We start from the raw sequence: 21,013 nt of genomic DNA on the forward strand, positions 1-21,013 counted from the left end.
CTGCACAAATTTGATCCCCGCACTGCCGCCCACTGCATCCCACTTTGTCCCGATTTACACCACGCTATATAAAATAATAATTTTGTGGCCGATAACTCATTTCATTCCTTCTTATGAGTTAGACTATATAACACAATTTTTGTTCCTGACTTCTAAGTGTTATATTTCAACTGCTTATGTCTAAAGTCTATGGAAAAATGACTACATTCAGCACAAACTTTGATTTTATTTTTTTTTACGTTCTAGAAAGTTCTAAAAGTTTCTTGAAATTTCTAGATAATTCTGGAAACTTCTAGAAAATTCTGGACAGTTCTAGCGGTTCAAGAATATTCTAGAAGACTACTCAGTAGTAGTGAAGGCGAATTGAGAATATTCTTGAAACCAGACAAATTTCAAAATACCATTGTCCTGATCACTGAAGCAAAGTTTCTGTGGAATAACAGCTATTTTCTATTTATTTAAGGCATACAGGTTAGGAAAACACACTGTGTACCCAGGAACAAAACAAAAGTAAAAATTTGTTACATAGTGTAATGTATCTGTAAAGTTCTGTTTATTATAGATGTTACATCTCCTAATTTCAGGTTCAGATGCCCTGAGCACGACACATTAACAGGCAGTGGCATGCGCTGTTTTCGAATAGGTTGAGCAATGTTCATAACTAGTTCATGCAAGTGAAACAAAATTAATGTGTGCCAGAAATTTTGAACATTTCAAAATGTTCTTTGCACACTGGCACGCAGCTGCACACAGTTCACACTCACTTTACAACGGTTTGCCACAAGTTTGCTCGTGGGGAGGGGGATCAAATTTGTGTAAGTGTAATGTGCCTCAAACAATGTAAAGACCCTGACAAGGTTCAGTGTTGGAAAAACTGTGAGAATATATCAGCAGGACATTTTCATATTTTCTGGGAATGTACTCAGATTGCACCCTACTGGTCGGAGGTGATAAAAGAAATCAATACCATAATGGGATTGAACTTAGCCTGTATTTTCACTTTGTCTTATTTATGCAGTCTCCCCCAAGGACTCCATTAATAGTACTAGCAGGTGCAAAGAAAACCATAACATGCAGATGGATGAGTGTGTATCCATCATCATTTGTGGACTGGATAGAGGTTGTCTCGATTGGATAGAGGTTGCCAAGGAGATTTACTCTTTCATTAAGACTTGCTTTTCATAAATGTGAGAAGTATTGGAAGAAATGGAACCTTTACTTGAATCAGAGAATATTGTGATTTCATTACTAGCTGTATGATCATTGTAATTTTCTTTTATCTGATTGTATTGTACTGGCTTGTATTTTTCTTTTGGACATAATGTGCCATTGTCTGTGGTAGATGCTCTGAATGTTTGTTAAAATTGGTCTGTATGTTCTGTGTTTAAAAAAAGCTATAAAACTATTAAAATATAATTAAAAAAGATCCAGACAACTCTGAAAGACTTGTAGGCCTCTATGGCTTCTGTGTATGACAAACTGTGTATAGTGCAGCATTTGTCTCTTGCATCACCAGTTACATAGCTTTGTGGCACACAGGAAAAAAGAAGGATTTTCTTCAAAAGAATAGATTCCAGCTGTAATTTACCAGAAGGGATATGGGACATTTGAGCTGAGATTTGATCTGTTTTCTTGTGCAACAATCCTTCTCTGTGCCAGTCTGATATGAAACTGGTGGTGCTGCACACAAAAGTTGCAAAGTGCACAGTTTATCCAACGATAGACATAAAAAGCTTATAACTCCTTCAGCATCATCTGGGTGTCTTGGTGACTTCCCTCAGTCATCTTTTTGCACAGTCACTCTGTTGTTGAAAACTGACAACTCCATACCTATATACAGCGAGTAAAGTAAGTATTTAACATGCCACCATTTTCTCAAAACAGATATTTCTAAAAGTGCTATTTCCTAGAGTGTAGACTGGCCCAGCCAATAACCTGACTTGAATCCAATACAAACTCTATGGATAGAACTAAAGATCAGAGTTCAGAGAAGAGGTCCACAGAGCCTTCAAGATTTGAAGAGTGTGTGGAAGAATGGACCAAAATCACACCTGAGCAATGCAATCAACTAGTTTCTTTACACAGGAGGCACCTTGAAGCTGTCATTACCAACAAAGACTTTTGTATGAAGTATTAAATAAATTTCCGTCAGCGTGTTTAATACGTTTTAGAAAATATGTGGCCATTTGTGCTGTTAGCACGAAAACAGTCAGCAGACGATCACTTTCAAGCTGTATGCGTAATTTGTCTAAGTGCCCCAACAAGTGTGGCATTGCAAAAAAAAAACAACACACATGCGGTGCATGTGTCTCACACGTGTGCATCTGTGTCATGCCCTACCCCGCTCACCCCAAAACATGTGGCACATGTGTGTTTCCCGTACCCCTCCCCCGCTCTCCCCCTACATATGTGGCATGTGGGGGAGGGGGAGGCACACTTGCATAAAATGCTAATATGTATGTACAGCCCTGAACACATGTGGGACCAGACAGCCAGGTCAGAGCGCATGCAGCATGGGGTGCTGCGTCAAAGTACTACACTACCTACATACACAATTACATAACAAGTAACTAAAAAAATAATGATTACATAACAGAGAGTGACACATTGGTGTGTGCACTGAACTGACAGGGGGCGTGTCCACCGATAGCTGCAGCTGTTGAGATCTCTGGTTCTGCATGTGCCATCTGGGGAACTCGTACCGTGTTTGGACGGACATGACCTAACAACTGTCCATTGTGACATGCACGTGTCTGCTTGATGTCCTCACGTGGGCATACTTGAAAACATATATCGCTGTTGCGACAGGCTGCAGAGAGCGCACGCCGCACACATTGACAGGCTGCCCCATGTGAAACGGACAGTCAGATCATAACATACAGCGGGCAGTTTGAATGTCACGTAACCCACGTGAGCTCTGTTCCACATGACACGGTGTCTGTCCTGCGGCGCGCCGTCTACTGGACACGTGTGTCGGGTCGGACATGCACGGAGTCAGTTGGACACACCGGGCCAGCAGATGTGGACATGGTAAGAGTGAACTGCTTCATTCATGTCATTTCATGACTGTACATCTGTGACCATGGGTCATCTACAGAGGAACAGACGGTTCATACTTGTGTTGTCCGCTCAATAAAAGGGATTCAATAAAATGCAGTCTTTTTGTTGGTGTGTGGTTTTATTTTTTGAAATACGTTCATCTCCTTGTTGATTTCAGGCATTTTATGCACCTTTTAGAGGGCAGTGATGGTAGTGGAGTGGTTAAGTTTCTGGTTGGCAATCAGAGCTTTTGTAAATTCCAGGATGGAATAACATGGGTGGCATGTATTTTTTTTTCCACAGCAGCTGCACGATGTGGTTACACATGCTCCAGCTGCTCGCACTGTGTTCCTGCTGCAATGGATTCGAGCACACTTATGCACACTCATGCATGAAACCATTGCAGCAGGATTGGTCACACCTGCCCAACCATGTGTCCCTCCCCACGTTGGCTCGATGTTTTCGTGGTTCACTCATACGAGCTGTTTTGCCATTAGTCACCCTGATTTGTACTTATTTGTACTATGTGTGAAGGGGCCCTTAATGTATTTATCATCCCCCCACAGAATGTCCTGAAGAATGCAAAATTACAGAGGACATATGCATACAAACTTGATTTGAATGGACTGAGTGCATTCTTCTGAAGACACAAGGAATCCAATATTGCAAAGGAAAGTAATGATCATAATGGATAACACTTTACTTGAAGGTACCGTCATAATCGTGACATAACACTGTCATAACTGTTACATGACACAGTCATGAATGTGTCATAAACATTATGTCAATGTCATAAGCGCTTATGACTGCTGTCATTAAGTTTCAGGTTTTGCCATGATAGGTTGACATTTTTGGGTTGTCTTAATTATGAGAACTTGACATTAATCAAAGTGACATGACCAGAAAATGTCTTTATCATGACAACTCAATGTTAAATTTGTTTGGGATGTCCTTATTATGAGAACTTGACATTAATCAAAGTGATATTACCAGAAAATGTCTTTGTCATGGCAACTTGACTAACAAAATATGCATCTATTTTTGTGTTTATGGCAAGCTGACAGAATGATTATTAGGTAGCACTTTATAATGACTACACCTTATTTAGCCTTAATTAAGCATGAATAAATATGTAATGAATTCATCACAAATAATTAAGAAAGATTCATACTTAATAAGTAATTAAGTAAGAAGTAAGTCGCTTGGCTGCTCCATGGTTTGGACTTGGCGTTGTCACAGCAAATGCATGCATCTGCATGTAGAATTGGCACGTTTTAGTCCAGATGCCCTTCTTGACGCAATTCCATATTACATGGAGAAATGTGGCAGATGTGGGGTTTGAACTGGGAACCTTCCACACTGAAACCAAGGGCATTAACCACTTATCCACCACTCCAACCTACTTAATAAGAAATTTATATATTTCACTAATGCCATACTTCTCATGAATATTCGAATGCATTATGTGTTTACTCATTGTTTTCATACTTAATAAACAATGAACAAGCTATTTGTAAGTGCACTGTGTATGCACTATTATGCCATGAGTTACTTTGTGTTCATGGCAAGGTGACATAGTGATTATTATAATTACATGCACAAGGCTACAGACCAATTCGAATATCTTCATTACACTGTCATAACAGTGTCATGACTCATGACAGTCAGTTGATACTTCATGATATGTTAACAACAAATCAAAATGCTATCACTTTACTTGAGGTCAAAAACTATCTTTATTACACTGTCATAATGGTGTCATGACAGTAATTAGTAATTAGTAATTTTAATTAGCTTATAATGCGCCAAATCACAGCAAAAGCCGTCTCAAGGCGCCTTACATAAAACAAGTCAACATAAAATTGAATAAATAATTAGAAATGAATAAAACAATTCAAATACATAAATAAAAACAGAAGTAAAAGAATAAAACAAAAATAAAAACTATCCATAAGAAAGAGAATAAAAATAGGTTTTGAGTCTTGACTTAAAAATGTCCACGGACTCAGACTGCCTCACGGTCGCAGGAAGACTGTTCCACAGGTTGGGTGCACGATACAAAAGGCTCTTTGACCTGCTGACTTCTTCTTCACCCTGGGAACACAGAGAAGTCCCGCATCCTGCGACCACAAAGCCCGGGCCAGCACGTAGAGATCCACCAGATCAGCCAGATAAGATGGTGCCAGTCCATGAACAACCTTATAAGTCAAAAGCAAAACCTTAAAATCTGCTCTCACAGTGACAGGGAGCCAGTGCAAAGATGCCAAAATGGGTGTGATATGTTCAGACCTTCTGCTACATGTTAGAAGTCTGGCAGCAGCATTCTGAACCAGTTGAAGACCCCTAATGCTGGACTGTGGTAACCCTGAAAATAGAACATTACAATAATCTAGTCTAGAAGAAACAAAAGCATGAATCAGGGTCTCAGCATCAGCCATTGGCAGGATGGGACGGATCCTCGCTATATTTCTCAGATGGAAAAAAGCAGTCCTAGTAACATCCCTGATGTGGAGGTCAAAAGACAACGTAGGATCAAAAATTACCCCAAGGTTCCTCATTTTGTCCGTATGATGTATGACATACGAACCCAGGCTGAGCGCCAGCTGGTCAAACTGATGCCGATGTCTCGCTGGACCAAGAACCATCATTTCAGTCTTATCAAAGTTTAAAAGTAGGACGTTACTAGACATCCAACTTCTCACTGATAGAAGACAGTCCTCCAGGGATTTTATGGGAGTGAGATTTCCTGCAGTTATCGGCATGTACAACTGAGTATCATCAGCATAACAATGAAAGGCAATCCAAAACCTCCACAGTATATGCCCAAGGGGTGCCACATACAGGGAGAAAAGCAAGGGGCCTAAAACAGAGGTCAGAGGTAGTGCCATTATACAAGACACATTGAGAACGACTGAACAGATATGACGTCAACCAGGCAAGGGCACTTCCAGTAAGCCCCAAAAAATTCTCCAACCTATTAAGCAAAATATGATGATCCACAGTATCAAAGGCAGCACTGAGATCTAACAACACCAAAACCGTAGTGGTGTCTGAGTCCATTGCTCGCAGAAGATCATTCACTACTTTAGTGAGCGCTGTCTCTGTGGAGTGATATTTCCTAAAAGCGGACTGCAGCGGCTCAAAAAGCTCATTCTCAGTAAGGTGGTCTACGAGCTGCCGTGAAACCACCTTTTCTAAAATTTTGGAACAGAATGATAGATTTGATATCGGCCTGTCATTTTTCAGTACACTAGGGTCAAGATTAGATTTCTTAAGTAATGGTTTAATCACTGCTGATTTAAAACATTTCGGAACAGATCCAGAAGTTAAAGAAAGATTAATAATTTCCAGCACAGTCGGCCCAAGAGTGGGCCACAGGTCCTTAAACAATTTTGTTGGTATGGGATCAAATAAACAGGTTGTGCTTTTTGTAGATGCCACAAGTTTCATCAGCACGCACAATGAAATACTATTAAATTCTGTCAATCTAGGTAACACCTCAATGGTAGCGCCCACCTCCATAGCAGGTTTTAATGGTTGGGCCGAGGCATGCTGAGATATGCTCAGCCTACTATCTTCTATTTTCTTCTCAAAATAATCCAAGAAATCCTGTGCTGAAAAGGGAGAACGACTAACAGGTGGCTGCCCGTGAATAAGAAATGCGACCGTGTTAAACAAAAACTTTGAGTTATGTTTGTTTTTACTGATCAAATCAGAGTAATAGGTCCACTTCGTGGCCAGTAGTGCATGCTTATAATCTAAAATAGCATCCTGCCACACAAGGCGGAACACCTCTAATTTGGAACAATGTCATTTCCGTTCCAAAACTCTAGCCTTCTGCCTGAGGTCACGCAAATAATCATTGAACCAAGGTAACTGTGCCTTAGGAGGGCATGACCTTAAAAGAGGAGGCGCAGTCTTATCAAGTGTAGTTTTAAGTGTTAAATTTAGACTATCCACGAGGCTGTCCACTGCGTTCTCCAGACTTGAAGCTAAAATATCAGGTAATCTAGCCTCAAGTTCAGTCATAGTTGAGGGTTTAATACGACGCCGCAGTTGTAGACAAGGTGGTCGTTCCACTAAACGCGGCAGCGTAAATGTAAACCTGATAAGTGAATGGTCAGAGACTATAGATGCGAGAGGCAAAATGTCAATATTTGTGACAGCAAACCCACGTACAAGAACCAGATCCAGGGTATTTCCACTAATGTGTGTCGGGTCCTGAATACATTGCTGAAATCCTAAAGCATCCACAATTTGCATAAATGATTTGCCAAGGGGATCAGAGGGCTTATTTATATGAATGTTAAAGTCACCAATAATCAAAATGTTATCTGCACTAGTTGACAAACTAGCGATGAATGCACCAAATTCATCTAAGAAGTCAGAATATGGGCCAGGAGGCCTATAAACAGTGTTAAAATAACATAGCTGAGCTCCAGTTTTATGACCCTGACAGTACTTAGCATCATGGGCATAACGGAGAGTCAGATGCTCAAAGGAATTATATTTGTGACCCCCAACAGCTAATAAAGAAAACCTAGATTTGTAAATAAAAGCCACACCCCCACCTTGCTTCACACCACGAGACACGTGACTAAATATGTACGCTGGTGGACAGGCCTCATTCAGAGGAAGGAAGAGTTGTGGGTTTGAGCCAGGTTTCACACAAGCCAATCATATCTAAATGATGAGCCATGATTAAATCATTAATCAACAGTCAATTTATACATCATATGTTAACAAAAAATCAAAATGCTACCACTAATACTTGAGGACAAAGAATGTCTTCATTACATTGTCATAATGGTGTCATGATAGAAACTACAATTGACTAAAATGTTTTTTACCTCCCAAAATAAGACGTGCTGCATTCTTTATGAATTACATCCTGATGTGCAGCACAGCCAGCTGAGATGAGCTCAGATGTATGGAAAGACATTCATGCCAATAATCAATCAATCAATCAATCAATTTTTTTTTATATAGCGCCAAATCACAACAAACAGTTGCCCCAAGGCGCTTTATATTGTAAGGCAAGGCCATACAATAATTATGTAAAACCCCAACGGTCAAAACGACCCCCTGTGAGCAAGCACTTGGCTACAGTGGGAAGGAAAAACTCCCTTTTAACAGGAAGAAACCTCCAGCAGAACCAGGCTCAGGGAGGGGCAGTCTTCTGCTGGGACTGGTTGGGGCTGAGGGAGAGAACCGGGAAAAAGACATGCTGTGGAGGGGAGCAGAGATCGATCACTAATGATTAAATGCAGAGTGGTGCATACAGAGCAAAAAGAGAAAGAAACAGTGCATCATGGGAACCCCCCAGCAGTCTACGTCTATAGCAGCATAACTAAGGGATGGTTCAGGGTCACCTGATCCAGTCCTAACTATAAGCTTTAGCAAAAAGGAAAGTTTTAAGCCTAATCTTAAAAGTAGAGAGGGTGTCTGTCTCCCTGATCTGAATTGGGAGCTGGTTCCACAGGAGAGGAGCCTGAAAGCTGAAGGCTCTGCCTCCCATTCTACTCTTACAAACCCTAGGAACTACAAGTAAGCCTGCAGTCTGAGAGCGAAGCGCTCTATTGGGGTGATATGGTACTACGAGGTCCCTAAGATAAGATGGGACCTGATTATTCAAAACCTTATAAGTAAGAAGAAGAATTTTAAATTCTATTCTAGAATTAACAGGAAGCCAATGAAGAGAGGCCAATATGGGTGAGATATGCTCTCTCCTTCTAGTCCCCGTCAGTACTCTAGCTGCAGCATTTTGAATTAACTGAAGGCTTTTTAGGGAACTTTTAGGACAACCTGATAATAATGAATTACAATAGTCCAGCCTAGAGGAAATAAATGCATGAATTACTTTTTCAGCATCACTCTGAGACAAGACCTTTCTGATTTTAGAGATATTGCGTAAATGCAAAAAAGCAGTCCTACATATTTGTTTAATATGCGCTTTGAATGACATATCCTGATCAAAAATGACTCCAGGATTTCTCACAGTATTACTAGAGGTCAGGGTAATGTCATCCAGAGTAAGGATCTGATTAGACACCATGTTTCTAAGATTTGTGGGGCCAAGTACAATAACTTCAGTTTTATCTGAGTTTAAAAGCAGGAAATTAGAGGTCATCCATGTCTTTATGTCTGTAAGACAATCCTGCAGTTTAGCTAATTGGTGTGTGTCCTCTGGCTTCATGGATAGATAAAGCTGGGTATCATCTGCGTAACAATGAAAATTTAAGCAATACCGTCTAATAATACTGCCTAAGGGAAGCATGTATAAAGTGAATAAAATTGGTCCTAGCACAGAACCTTGTGGAACTCCATAATTAACTTTAGTCTGTGAAGAAGATTCCCCATTTACATGAACAAACTGTAATCTATTAGACAAATATGATTCAAACCACCGCAGCGCAGTGCCTTTAATACCTATGGCATGCTCTAATCTCTGTAATAAAATTTTATGGTCAACAGTATCAAAAGCAGCACTGAGGTCTAACAGAACAAGCACAGAGATGAGTCCACTGTCCGAGGCCATAAGAAGATCATTTGTAACCTTCACTAATGCTGTTTCTGTACTATGATGAATTCTAAAACCTGACTGAAACTCTTCAAATAGACCATTCCTCTGCAGATGATCAGTTAGCTGTTTTACAACTACCCTTTCAAGAATTTTTGAGAGAAAAGGAAGGTTGGAGATTGGCCTATAAGATAGATAGCTGGGTCAAGTGATGGCTTTTTAAGTAATGGTTTAATTACTGCCACCTTAAAAGCCTGTGGTACATAGCCAACTAACAAAGATAGATTGATCATATTTAAGATCGAAGCATTAAATAATGGTAGGGCTTCCTTGAGCAGCCTGGTAGGAATGGGGTCTAATAAACATGTTGATGGTTTGGATGAAGTAACTAATGAAAATAACTCAGACAGAACAATCGGAGAGAAAGAGTCTAACCAAATACCGGCATCACTGAAAGCAGCCAAAGATAACGATACGTCTTTGGGATGGTTATGAGTAATTTTTTCTCTAATAGTTAAAATTTTGTTAGCAAAGAAAGTCATGAAGTCATTACTAGTTAAAGTTAATGGAATACTCAGCTCAATAGAGCTCTGACTCTTTGTCAGCCTGGCTACAGTGCTGAAAAGAAACCTGGGGTTGTTCTTATTTTCTTCAATTAGTGATGAGTAGAAAGATGTCCTAGCTTTACGGAGGGCTTTTTTATAGAGCAACAGACTCTTTTTCCAGGCTAAGTGAAGATCTTCTAAATTAGTGAGACGCCATTTCCTCTCCAACTTACGGGTTATCTGCTTTAACCTATGAGTTTGTGAGTTATACCACGGAGTCAGACACTTCTGATTTAAAGCTCTCTTTTTCAGAGGAGCTACAGCATCCAAAGTTGTCTTCAATGAGGATGTAAAACTATTGACGAGATACTCTATCTCCCTTACAGAGTTTATGTAGCTACTCTGCACTGTGTTGGTATATGGCATTAGAGAACATAAAGAAGGAATCATATCCTTAAACCTAGTTACAGCGCTTTCTGAAAGATAATGTCTGAAAGGAAATGCTTTTGACGGAAACTACAGATTTTGTTTATTCCTATTTACGAGGTCTGTCCAAAAAGTAACGGACCTTTTTATTTATTTCAAAAACTATATGGATTTGAATCACGTGTGATTGCATCAGCCAAGCTTGAACCTTCGTGCGCATGCGTGAGTTTTTTCATGCCTGTCGGTTGCGTCATTCGCCTGTGGGCAGGCTTTGAGTGAGCACTGATCCACCCCCCTCGTCTGATTTTTATTGTCAGGGAAATGTCTGAATGATTTGGAGCTTTGCTGCATCAATTTTTTCCAGAAACTGTGAGAGACAGCCAGGTGGACACCATTCGCTAAATTCAGATGGCTTTCAGGGACGATTTTATGGGCATCACACAGATTGAGGAGAGTTACAGCTGGTTTAAAGACCGCCCACAGCGGCTGAGAGCTCTCAGACCGCGTTCCGAGCGGAGATTGACAGGCTCAAACGACCAGATCATTTCCAAACTGAACTCTGTGTTGATCCGGGACGTCGTCTGACTACCACAGAAATGGCAGAAGACGTTCGGCACATTCCACTGTTACAGGAGGTTTTGTCATGGAAAGAGGAGCGGAGGAATGCACCACCGTGCCGTGAATGGTGCGGCACAAAACCACAGGAATTCGCGCATCGGGACGGAGCCACATGGTGCAAAGCAACCCCGTGATGAAGCCTCACAGAACATGTTGTGGCATGTCCAGCTCATCCACAATTTCTCGGATAGTCACACCACTGAAAAGCCACCGAAAGCCGTCTGAATCTTCCGAATGGTGCAAGAGCTGGGCATGTTAGGGCTTGTCCTGTGAGACCAACATGGAGGTGCTTTCGTCCCGCGCCATGAGCGGCTCCTTGGCGAATTTCTCCGCTCCTCTTTCCATTACAAAAACTCCTGTAACAGTGGAATGTGCCGAAAAAGTGCTATGTCCAGCTGTCTTGCCATTTCTCTGGTAGTCAGACGACGTCCCGGATCAACAAAGCCTTCACTTTGGAAAGCCATCTGAATTTTCCAAATGGTTTCCACTTGGCTGTCTCTCACACTTTCTGAAAAAATTTTGATGAAACAAAGCGGCAGTCAATCGGCCAATTTCCTGACAATGAAAATCCGCCGAGGGGGCTGGACCACTCCTCCCACAAGGCGTGCTCACAGGCGAATGATGCAACCGACAGGCGTGAAAAAACTCACACATGCGCACGAAGGTTCAAGCTTGGCTGATGCAATCACACATGATTCAAATCCATATAGTTTTTGCAAAAAATAAAAAGGTCCGTTACTTTTCTAACAGACCTCGTATGTAGTCCTCTGCCAGACTGACATCCTGTACAGGGTGTATCCTGCCTCATGACCTATGACTGCTGGGGAGGCCTCAGCCCACCCGTCATCCTTAAATGGAGTAAGTGGGTATAGAAAATGGATGGATGGATGGATAATGTATGATTATGATATTGATTGTGATATGATACAATTATGAACAAAAATGTCATTTACCCTGTGAAAAGTTGTTGATCATTCATTCATGATTGCATTACTTCTTCATTCTTCTTCTTCTTTTTTCTTCTTTCTTCTTACTTCATTTTTTTTGTCTCACATGACAGTGAATGCCAGTCTGTTATATCTGCTGTAAATTAATCATAAGACTGTGTGAAGACTATGGACACATGAAGAACAGAATGTTTGTTTTTTCATTGATTGTGTGTACAGCTTTTTAGTGAGCTCTTTAAGCTTGTCAGTTTCTGACACACTCTCTGTTTTTCTGTGTTATAGGAGCAGTTGTCATAGCATTTGTGGTGTGCTGGCTGCCCTACCATGCTCGCCGCCTCATGTTTTGCTACGTTTCAGAATGGTCTGAGTAAGTAACAATGATTCTCAGCCTCACATGAAAGGAAACTCCAACTGACTGCTTAACACGATTGATCTTGAGTAGAGTAAGGGCCCCTTCACACATAACATGATTGAAGTCGACTTGAGCACGCAGGAATTGCATGTCATTTGCGAAAAATCGGAGCTGTCTCAAATGCCCCGTACAACTACACACCTGTCGCCACAACATTCACGGACACAAGCGGCCAAAACACCACGAATGCCCTGCGCGTGCTCATTCGATCCCCTCTTGGCAGGTGTCGGCCAAATTCCAGGTGTTACACAACATCGCTCGCTGCACACTTAGAAAAGGCGGGGCTATTTGCACACTTGGTATGATAGTAGAGAGCAGGTGGACACATTTGAGCTGTTTGCGAAAAGTGTCTAAGTGCCACACAAAAGTGCTGTTACCTAGCAACACGCATGGGTGTGACTGTGCTGAAACCCCACCCCCTCCACACACACACACACACACACACACACAAAAATGACTTGTGGAGTGTGTTGTTGTCCCCCCAACACAAATGGCTTGTGGAGTGTGCCCTCCCCACCACCACCACCACCCACACACAAACACACACACACACCATGAATCCAACATTGTCAGCTGTGGCTTGGTGCTGGACCAACTGACCGCTGTGTCTTGTACCTCAGCTGGAGAACACAGTACACATGTGTGCGGACACTCACACCCTCTTGAGGACCAGCCAATGTCTAAGCGCAAGGCACGGTGTGAAGCTGACGAAGGTGGAACTGTCCTCCTGCAACATGCAGCTGTTCAAATATCTGTGCTCGTAAGTCACAGCTTGCGAACACCCGTACTGGCTTGTAGGATATGAAGTCAAATAACTACAGCATGAAGCACGGACATTGGCATGCTGTCCTCGCATGGGAATAAATTAAAACATATGGCTTCAGCTGACCATTGTGTCAGCACACCACAAAGGTGCTGAATATCATGCCATGCAGGAAATCACCCAACGGGACACCCCCGCAAGGCATGTGTCACTGCGGGATTTCCCCACATTGTAATAATTAAAACATATCACATTTGCAGCGGATTACTGCTGATGTGTTGACGATGCGAGAGCCCGGCTCTTCATGACACTCGAGCCAGCCGGCTCTTCATGAGACGAGCACATCAGGTAATTCATGTAAAACTTGAAAGAGAGAACAGTAATCATTGTTTCATTACTTCCTGGTGTACGTCTAGGCGGAGGCTAAATCCGCTCTTTATAACAGGAATTAAGTATTATAAATTGTGGTGTTTTTTAATTTTTTCCTCTGCTGCTGAGTGCATGACTTTCCATGTACTCGCACTGTGTTCGTGTGCGTGAACACAAGCATACACAAAACAGTCGTCGCATTTTTTGTGAATGCCTGTCCGAATGTGCGTTCCTCCCGACAGCAGGTGGAATGTTTCGTGGTTGCCCATTTCATTTTGGGTTCGCGGATTGTCTTCCGGTTTCTGCATCTTTTGTGCTTTGTGTGAAGAGGCTCTAACAGTTTGAATATGCACCACACATGTACACATTCCCACATGGACATATTCACACACTGACACACACTTACACACATATTTACGTATAAACCAACACATGGATATGAAGAAAGTGTTTCTGCGTTACTCAAAAGCCTGAATTTAAAAATCAGAATGAAAATAAAAACTATGGTACAAAACAAATTCAAATGATTCAGTTTGGTCCAATAAGTGTCCAAAGTTACTGAACAATAATAAAATACTTTCATATACTTAAACCAAAAATTACAGACATAAAAAATATAGGCAACACAGTTACTTGCACCCTTCGATGCATTTACAATAATCATAATTTTTACAGCTTATGGGATGGATACATGAACATTTCCAAATCAATGAACATATCCTGGACCTCACTTACACCAGTCATTAAAAAGCACAAACAGCATGGTACTGTGCGATACGTGTGTCTGGAGTAGGCAGTTCTAACATTAAGTCTCAGGAGGAAAATGACTTGAACATTTATTCCGTAAACTTTTTCCACATTTTATGTTACAGGCTTATTCCTTATTCCTTTTTCTATTCACAACACTCCATAGTGTAATCTAATAGATTACAATTTGTTCATGTAAATGGGGAATCTTCTTCACAGACTAAGGTTAATTATGGAGTTCCACAAGGTTCTGTGCTAGGACCAATTTTATTCACTTTATACATGCTTCCCTTAGGCAGTATTATTAGACGGCATTGCTTACATTTTCATTGTTACGCAGATGATACCCAGCTTTATCTATCCATGAAGCCAGAGGACACACAACAATTAGCTAAACTGCAGGATTGTCTTACAGACATAAAGACATGGATGACCTCTAATTTCCTGCTTTTAAACTCAGATAAAACTGAAGTTATTGTACTTGGCCCCACAAATCTTAGAAACATGGTGTCTAACCAGATCCTTACTCTGGATGGCATTACCCTGACCTCTAGTAATACTGTGAGAAATCTTGGAGTCTTTTGATCAGGATATGTCATTCAATGCGCATATTAAACAAATATGTAGGACTGCTTTTTTGCATTTACACAATATCTCTAAAATTAGAAAGGTCTTGTCTCAGAGTGACGCTGAAAAACGAATTCATGCATTTATTTCCTCTAGGCTGGACTATTGTAATTCATTATTATCAGGTTGTCCTAAAAGTTCCCTGAAAAGCCTTCAGTTAATTCAAAATGCTGCAGCTAGAGTACTAACGGGGACAAGAAGGAGAGAGTATATCTCACCCATATTGGCCTCTCTTCATTGGCTTCCTGTTAATTCTAGAATAGAATTTAAAATTCTTCTTCTTACTTATAAGGTTTTGAATAATCAGGTCCCATCTTAGCTTAGGGACCTCATAGTACCATATCACCCCAATAGAGTGCTTCGCTCTCAGACTGCAGGCTTACTTGTAGTTCCTAGGGTTTGTAAGAGTAGAATGGGAGGCAGAGCCTTCAGCTTTCAGGCTCCTCTCCTGTGGAACCAGCTCCCAATTCAGATCAGGGAGACAGACACCCTCTCTACTTTTAAGATTAGGCTTAAAACTTTCCTTTTTGTTAAAGCTTATAGTTAGGGCTGGATCAGGTGACCCTGAACCATCCCTTAGTTATGCTGCTATAGACTTAGACTGCTGGGGGGTTCCCATGATGCACTGAGTGTTTCTTTCTCTTTTTGCTCTGTATGCACCACTCTGCATTTAATCATTAGTGATTGATCTCTGCTCTCTTCCACAGCATGTCTTTTTCCCAATTCTCTCCCCTCAGCCCCAACCAGTCCCAGCAGAAGACTGCCCCTCCCTGAGCCTGGTTCTGCTGGAGGTTTCTTCCTGTTAAAAGGGAGTTTTTCCTTCCCACTGTCGCCAAGTGCTTGCTCACAGGGGGTCGTTTTGACTGTTGGGGTTTTTATGTAATTATTGTATGGCCTTGCCTTACAATATAAAGCGCCTTGGGGCAACTGTTTGTTGTGATTTGGCGCTATATAAATAAAATTGATTGAAATTGATTGATAGTGACAACATGAAAAAATGTTTGATGTTTTGCCTATTCAAATTCATTTCACGCTGTGACAGGATGAAGGTGAAGTCCTTCCAAACATACAGGCCAAAATTGACTAAATTATTATTTTTTCCCTTAAAATTGTACTCACAAGACCACATAATGACAACATAAAAAAATTTTTTTTTTGTTTTGTTTTTTTTTGCACATTTGTTCAAAAATAACTAAACTAAGAAGTCACATGTACATAAGTATTCACAGCCTTTGCCATGAAGCTCAAAATTAAGCTCAGGTGCATTCTGTTTCCATTGATCATCTTTGAGATGTTTCTGCAGCTTAATTAGAGTCCGTCTGGGGTAAATTCAATTGCTTGATATGATTTGGAAAGGCACACAGCTGTCGACATATAAGGTCCCCCTGTTGACAGTGCATGTCAGAGCACAAACCAAGCATGAAGTGAAAGTAATTGTATGTAGAAGGATTGTCTCGAGGCACAAATCTTGAGTAGGGTGCAGAAACATTTCTACTGTTTTGAAAGTCCCAGTGAGCACAGTGGCCTCCATCATCCGTAAATTAAAAACATTCAGACCAGGACTCTTCCTAGAGTTGGTCACCTGTCTACACTGAGCAATCGGGAAGAAGGGTATTAGTTAGGGAGGTGACCAACAACCAGATGGTCACTCTGTCAGCATTCCTCTGTGGAGAGAGGGATGCTAGCCAAATAAGAAAGAAGGTATGCAGTGCCTCCCAAAAGTACTGGAAGACCCTATCCCAGCAGAAAATATAAATTTCTAAAATTATATTCCTTAAACTCAAACTTAAAGCAAATTTATACAACTTGCTATAAATTAATTAAAAATATAAAAGTCAAGATGATGGGTTGCATAAGTAATGGAATGCTTTGGTATAATCAGTTTTATTGCCAGTTTTCTTCAGACAAGTCAGGGGATGGATACATGAACATTTCCAAGTCACTGAATATGTCTTGGCCTTTATTTACTTCATTTATGATTAAATATACACAGTATGGCACTGTATGATAAATCTGATTGAGTAGACCATTCTCAAAAACTGAGTGACTGTGCAAGAAGGAGAAGAGTGAGGAAAAACATCAAGACACTCAGACATCCACCCAAAAGTTATAGGCTTTCCTGTGATTGGAGAGGCTGTGCATAGTGCATGTTTTGCATTTTGTATCCCGTTATACAGCTTCATGATGAACTGGTATAAAGGAGGATTTTCTTTCACTAAAACATCAAATCTAGACTTGCATGTCATACGTATGTACTTTCTGGAAAATTGCAGATAAACTTCCAAGTCTTCTTTTTAAGAAAATCCTCCTCTGTACCATTTCATCATGAAGCTGTAGAACTGGGAATACAAAATCTAAAACTGCCAAAAGATAGGTGTGCCAAGCTTGTGACATAATATTCAAGAAGATGTGAGGCTGTAATTGTTGAAAAAGGTGCATCAACAAAGTATTGAGCAAAGGGTGTGAATATTTATATACATGTGATTCCTTCTTTTTTTCATAAATTTGCAAAACATTTAAATATAACTTTTTCACGTTGTCATAATGGGGTGTTGTGAGTCAAATTTTGAGGGAAAAAAATTAATTTACTCCATGTTGGAATGAGGCTGTAACATAAAATGTTGAAAAATTGAAGCACTGTGAATACTTTCCAAATACACTGTATATGTGACCCTGCGACAGACTGGCGACCTCTCCAGGGCGCATGTGACCCTTGATTGGAGTAAGTGGGTATAGAAAATGAATGAATGAGTGAATGAATGGATGGATGTCTGGGTGCATATGTTGGTGTAGTCCATCCCCACATTCATGACACTACGCAACCGCCTTCAGTTATGGGTGTCAACCACCCAGACAGACAACCAGCCAATACCCACATCTCAAAAGTAACCATCTATCTGACACAGCCAGGTGAACCATGGGCGTCCGCTTTGGAGTTCAGCCACTGGGGTCCTCAACACTGAGGCACCTATGTGCTGGATCATGCCCAGAGAAATTCATTACATGGGCAGAGTGTCATATCATTAGCCCAGTAATTAGCCTCTGCAGTTCACAACCATACAATAAAACAAGAAGCACCAGACCCGACTTGACCCTTCATTCTCTTGCAAAGGTTAGCATGGCCCAACACCACTGTTGGGTGATCTCATGAGTCCTTGAGCTCTTTGTAGAATGTGGCGCTTATGAAATGAATTTGTGCTTCGAAGCACGAATTCATTTCATGATGGGAGCACAAAATGCAGGGGGTGGGGTCTGAGGGGTTATGGGTTACTGAACTGATACAGTGTATGTAACATTTCTTCTCAAAAAGAGACTGTGATGTTTTTAGTCCTCTACACAATGTTGTCTTTCCTAGTCAAAGCTGCTCTCTGTGTGAAACGGCATTACTTTGTGATGATTTGAAAACAAATCGGTCTATGTGCCTGTGCTGCAAAAGGAAAGTGTCTGCAACTGTGTGCCACAGTTTGTCTAACATCAAGTGTGATAATCATGAAAATGTTTCATGCAATTAAACTTGCAAATTCACAAATATAAGGACCATTGAAGCATTATTCTCCAGCCCACGTCTTGTATTTGTACTTTCCCGCCTTATTCATCAAGAATAATACTTTATGTAGAAGAATACATGCACTACTGGCACATTTCAGGGCTCGTCATCACTGCTTCAATATCAGAATGGATCTACAGAACACACTGTCAGAGCTGAGGTGTAGCTTCACAATGTGTGAGGATTCATTGATTTATTCCTATGTCACACAGGCAAATGACATCAATTTTGTCAGTTATACATCTTTCTGTCCAGAATACTCTCAAAGCTGAAATATAAACATTGAGATGACACTGAATCTGTCTTAACATCTAATAAATATGGGTTTTCAACCAAGCATTCATTCATTTCATGAATTAAATTTCAAGCATTAATTGACATGTAGGCATGTGTTCACTGTCCACCATTTAAAAAAAACAATAGCTGACAGCGGCATACTGTCTCAGTGAAGCCTTAAACCTCGATTAATTATCTCAGACTTTACATACTCTACACACTGTATATACAAACTAATGTTTTTCATCACTGCCATTTCATCACTGCCTCCACCATTGTCCCCATCCCCAAAAAACATGCCATAGACAGCCTGAATGATCAGAGACCCATCGCCCTGACATCTGTAATCATGAAGTGCCTGGAGTGATCAGTCTCCCACCACATCAGAGACTGCCTCCCTCACTCCCCATCAGTTTGCTTACAGGGAAAACCAATCTACGGAGGACACCATCACCCTCACCCTCCACACAGTGCGCCACCTGGAGAATAACAAAAGCTATGTGAGGCTGCTCTTTTTGGACTAAGGGCCTGGTCCCACTGGGGAGAGGATTAATTGCGCATGAATTGAGTACACAAATTACGGGCATTCGTTGTCGTCCGCAACAACAATGGCCAAAAATGACAAATGTTCTAGTATGAATTACGGATATATTAATAATATATAGCGAATAAATGATGAACAATCACTGTTGTATAACACGTAGTGAGGAAACGGGTCAGATGCATTGCGATTATCACGGCTGTATTACGGGTGTATTATGAATGCATCGCGCATGTGTTGCACGTGCACGCCATCTGCATTGTGGTCATAAATGAAGCACACTCAGGCCGTCGGCATCACTATTCACACCAACAATACAGCCTCTGGAGCATTTCATGGACTTGGACAAGTTGACTGGAGTAAACAAGCAGTGAACAGGGCGAGTGGTGACGTCAGCGGATCGCATCAGAGCGCAGCTCGTCTGAACGATTATAACAAGAAGTTAAATCTGTTACAAACATAGGAATAGTGTAACAGCTTCAGACAAGAAGGAAAAAACACGCAACTGTTTTATCAAGCCTTGACAATGTAAACAAGTTAAATAATCATCTTTTTAGACGTCTCAAAATGCTTACTGTGCACGCACGCGAATGGCCTAGCTGCAGCTTCCTCTGTGATTCAGGAGGTGATTAGAGCCGTTTTCAACAGCCAATTTGCAGAACAAAATGAATAATCCGCCATGAAATAATTATTTGATATACGCAGCATCCAGCGCAGAGTGCGTGGCAGCCGGTAGAACAAAGAACGGTGTCCGCCGCAAATCAGATGCAAAGCAGATGTAATAAAAATGCTTTATTCATGGCCAATCTGTATGCAGTCACTACAGCTTATTTTAGTCCATGATGTGGACATGATGGGCATGCAAAATATCCATTTTACACACTCTCCCAGTCCGCTGCCAAGCCGCAAATCCCTGTTAGTTGCGGATATCAGCAGATGATGGCGAATATACAGCGCATAGATTGAGCATGTATTGTGTATGTATTGAGTATGTAAGGCGGATGTCATCCGCAGCCAAAATTTCATGCAGCTCAAAAATCCTGGCAACGGAAAAACATACCTCTGCAGATAATTGCGGACGTATGCGGGTGTCGGCCGACTCATACAAGCATGTTTCACGCATATTGTGGCTGTTAAGCGAATATGAGCCAATTTTGTGTGCAATCCATACGCAAATCCTCCTAAACGCCAGTGGGACCGGGCCCTTAATGTCTGGGTGATGGTGGATGTGGCAACACATGGCACCAGTGCATAATCCCAGACCTGAAAAGACCTGAAAGTCATGAAAACTGAATACATTATCATGTTGTTGCTGCCACTGGACTCTATATGTGTGTGGTTTCTTCGCTGCAACATTTCTGTCCTTGCATGTTTTACCTTTCTTTATTATGCTTTGCTATGTGTTACTGTTAGTAAGGCTAAAGCAGGTGGTCTCCCCACTGAATCTGGTCTGCTTTAGGTTTCTTCTTTTAATCAGAAACCACCAGAGGGAGGTTTTCCTGATCACTGTTGCCAGTGTAGTTGCCCAGGGGGTGGGTGAGGTTAGACATTACTCCTGTGAAGTGGCTTGGGGTGGTTTATGTTGTGATTTGGCACTGTATCAATAAACTGAATTGAATTGAACTCAACAGTCGCC

General features: G+C 41.2%; 1 protein-coding gene across 2 annotated transcripts in view; it reads left to right on the plus strand.

The window, feature by feature from the left end:
* The window catches only part of ntsr1 (neurotensin receptor 1 (high affinity)), a 336,505-nt gene that overhangs the window by 297,016 nt on the left and 18,476 nt on the right, over nt 1-21,013 (plus strand). For both annotated transcript variants that reach the window (XR_004561220.1, XM_034172122.1), the window contains exon 3: nt 12,378-12,462. Coding sequence is in view for 1 of the 2 variants with exons in the window: in XM_034172122.1 (XP_034028013.1) it covers nt 12,378-12,462 (85 nt within the window). In the remaining variant the exon portion in view is untranslated. The remainder of the gene's footprint in view (nt 1-12,377; nt 12,463-21,013) is intronic.

The sequence above is a fragment of the Thalassophryne amazonica genome, chromosome 6, assembly GCF_902500255.1.
Source record: "Thalassophryne amazonica chromosome 6, fThaAma1.1, whole genome shotgun sequence".
NCBI lineage: Eukaryota > Metazoa > Chordata > Actinopteri > Batrachoidiformes > Batrachoididae > Thalassophryne > Thalassophryne amazonica.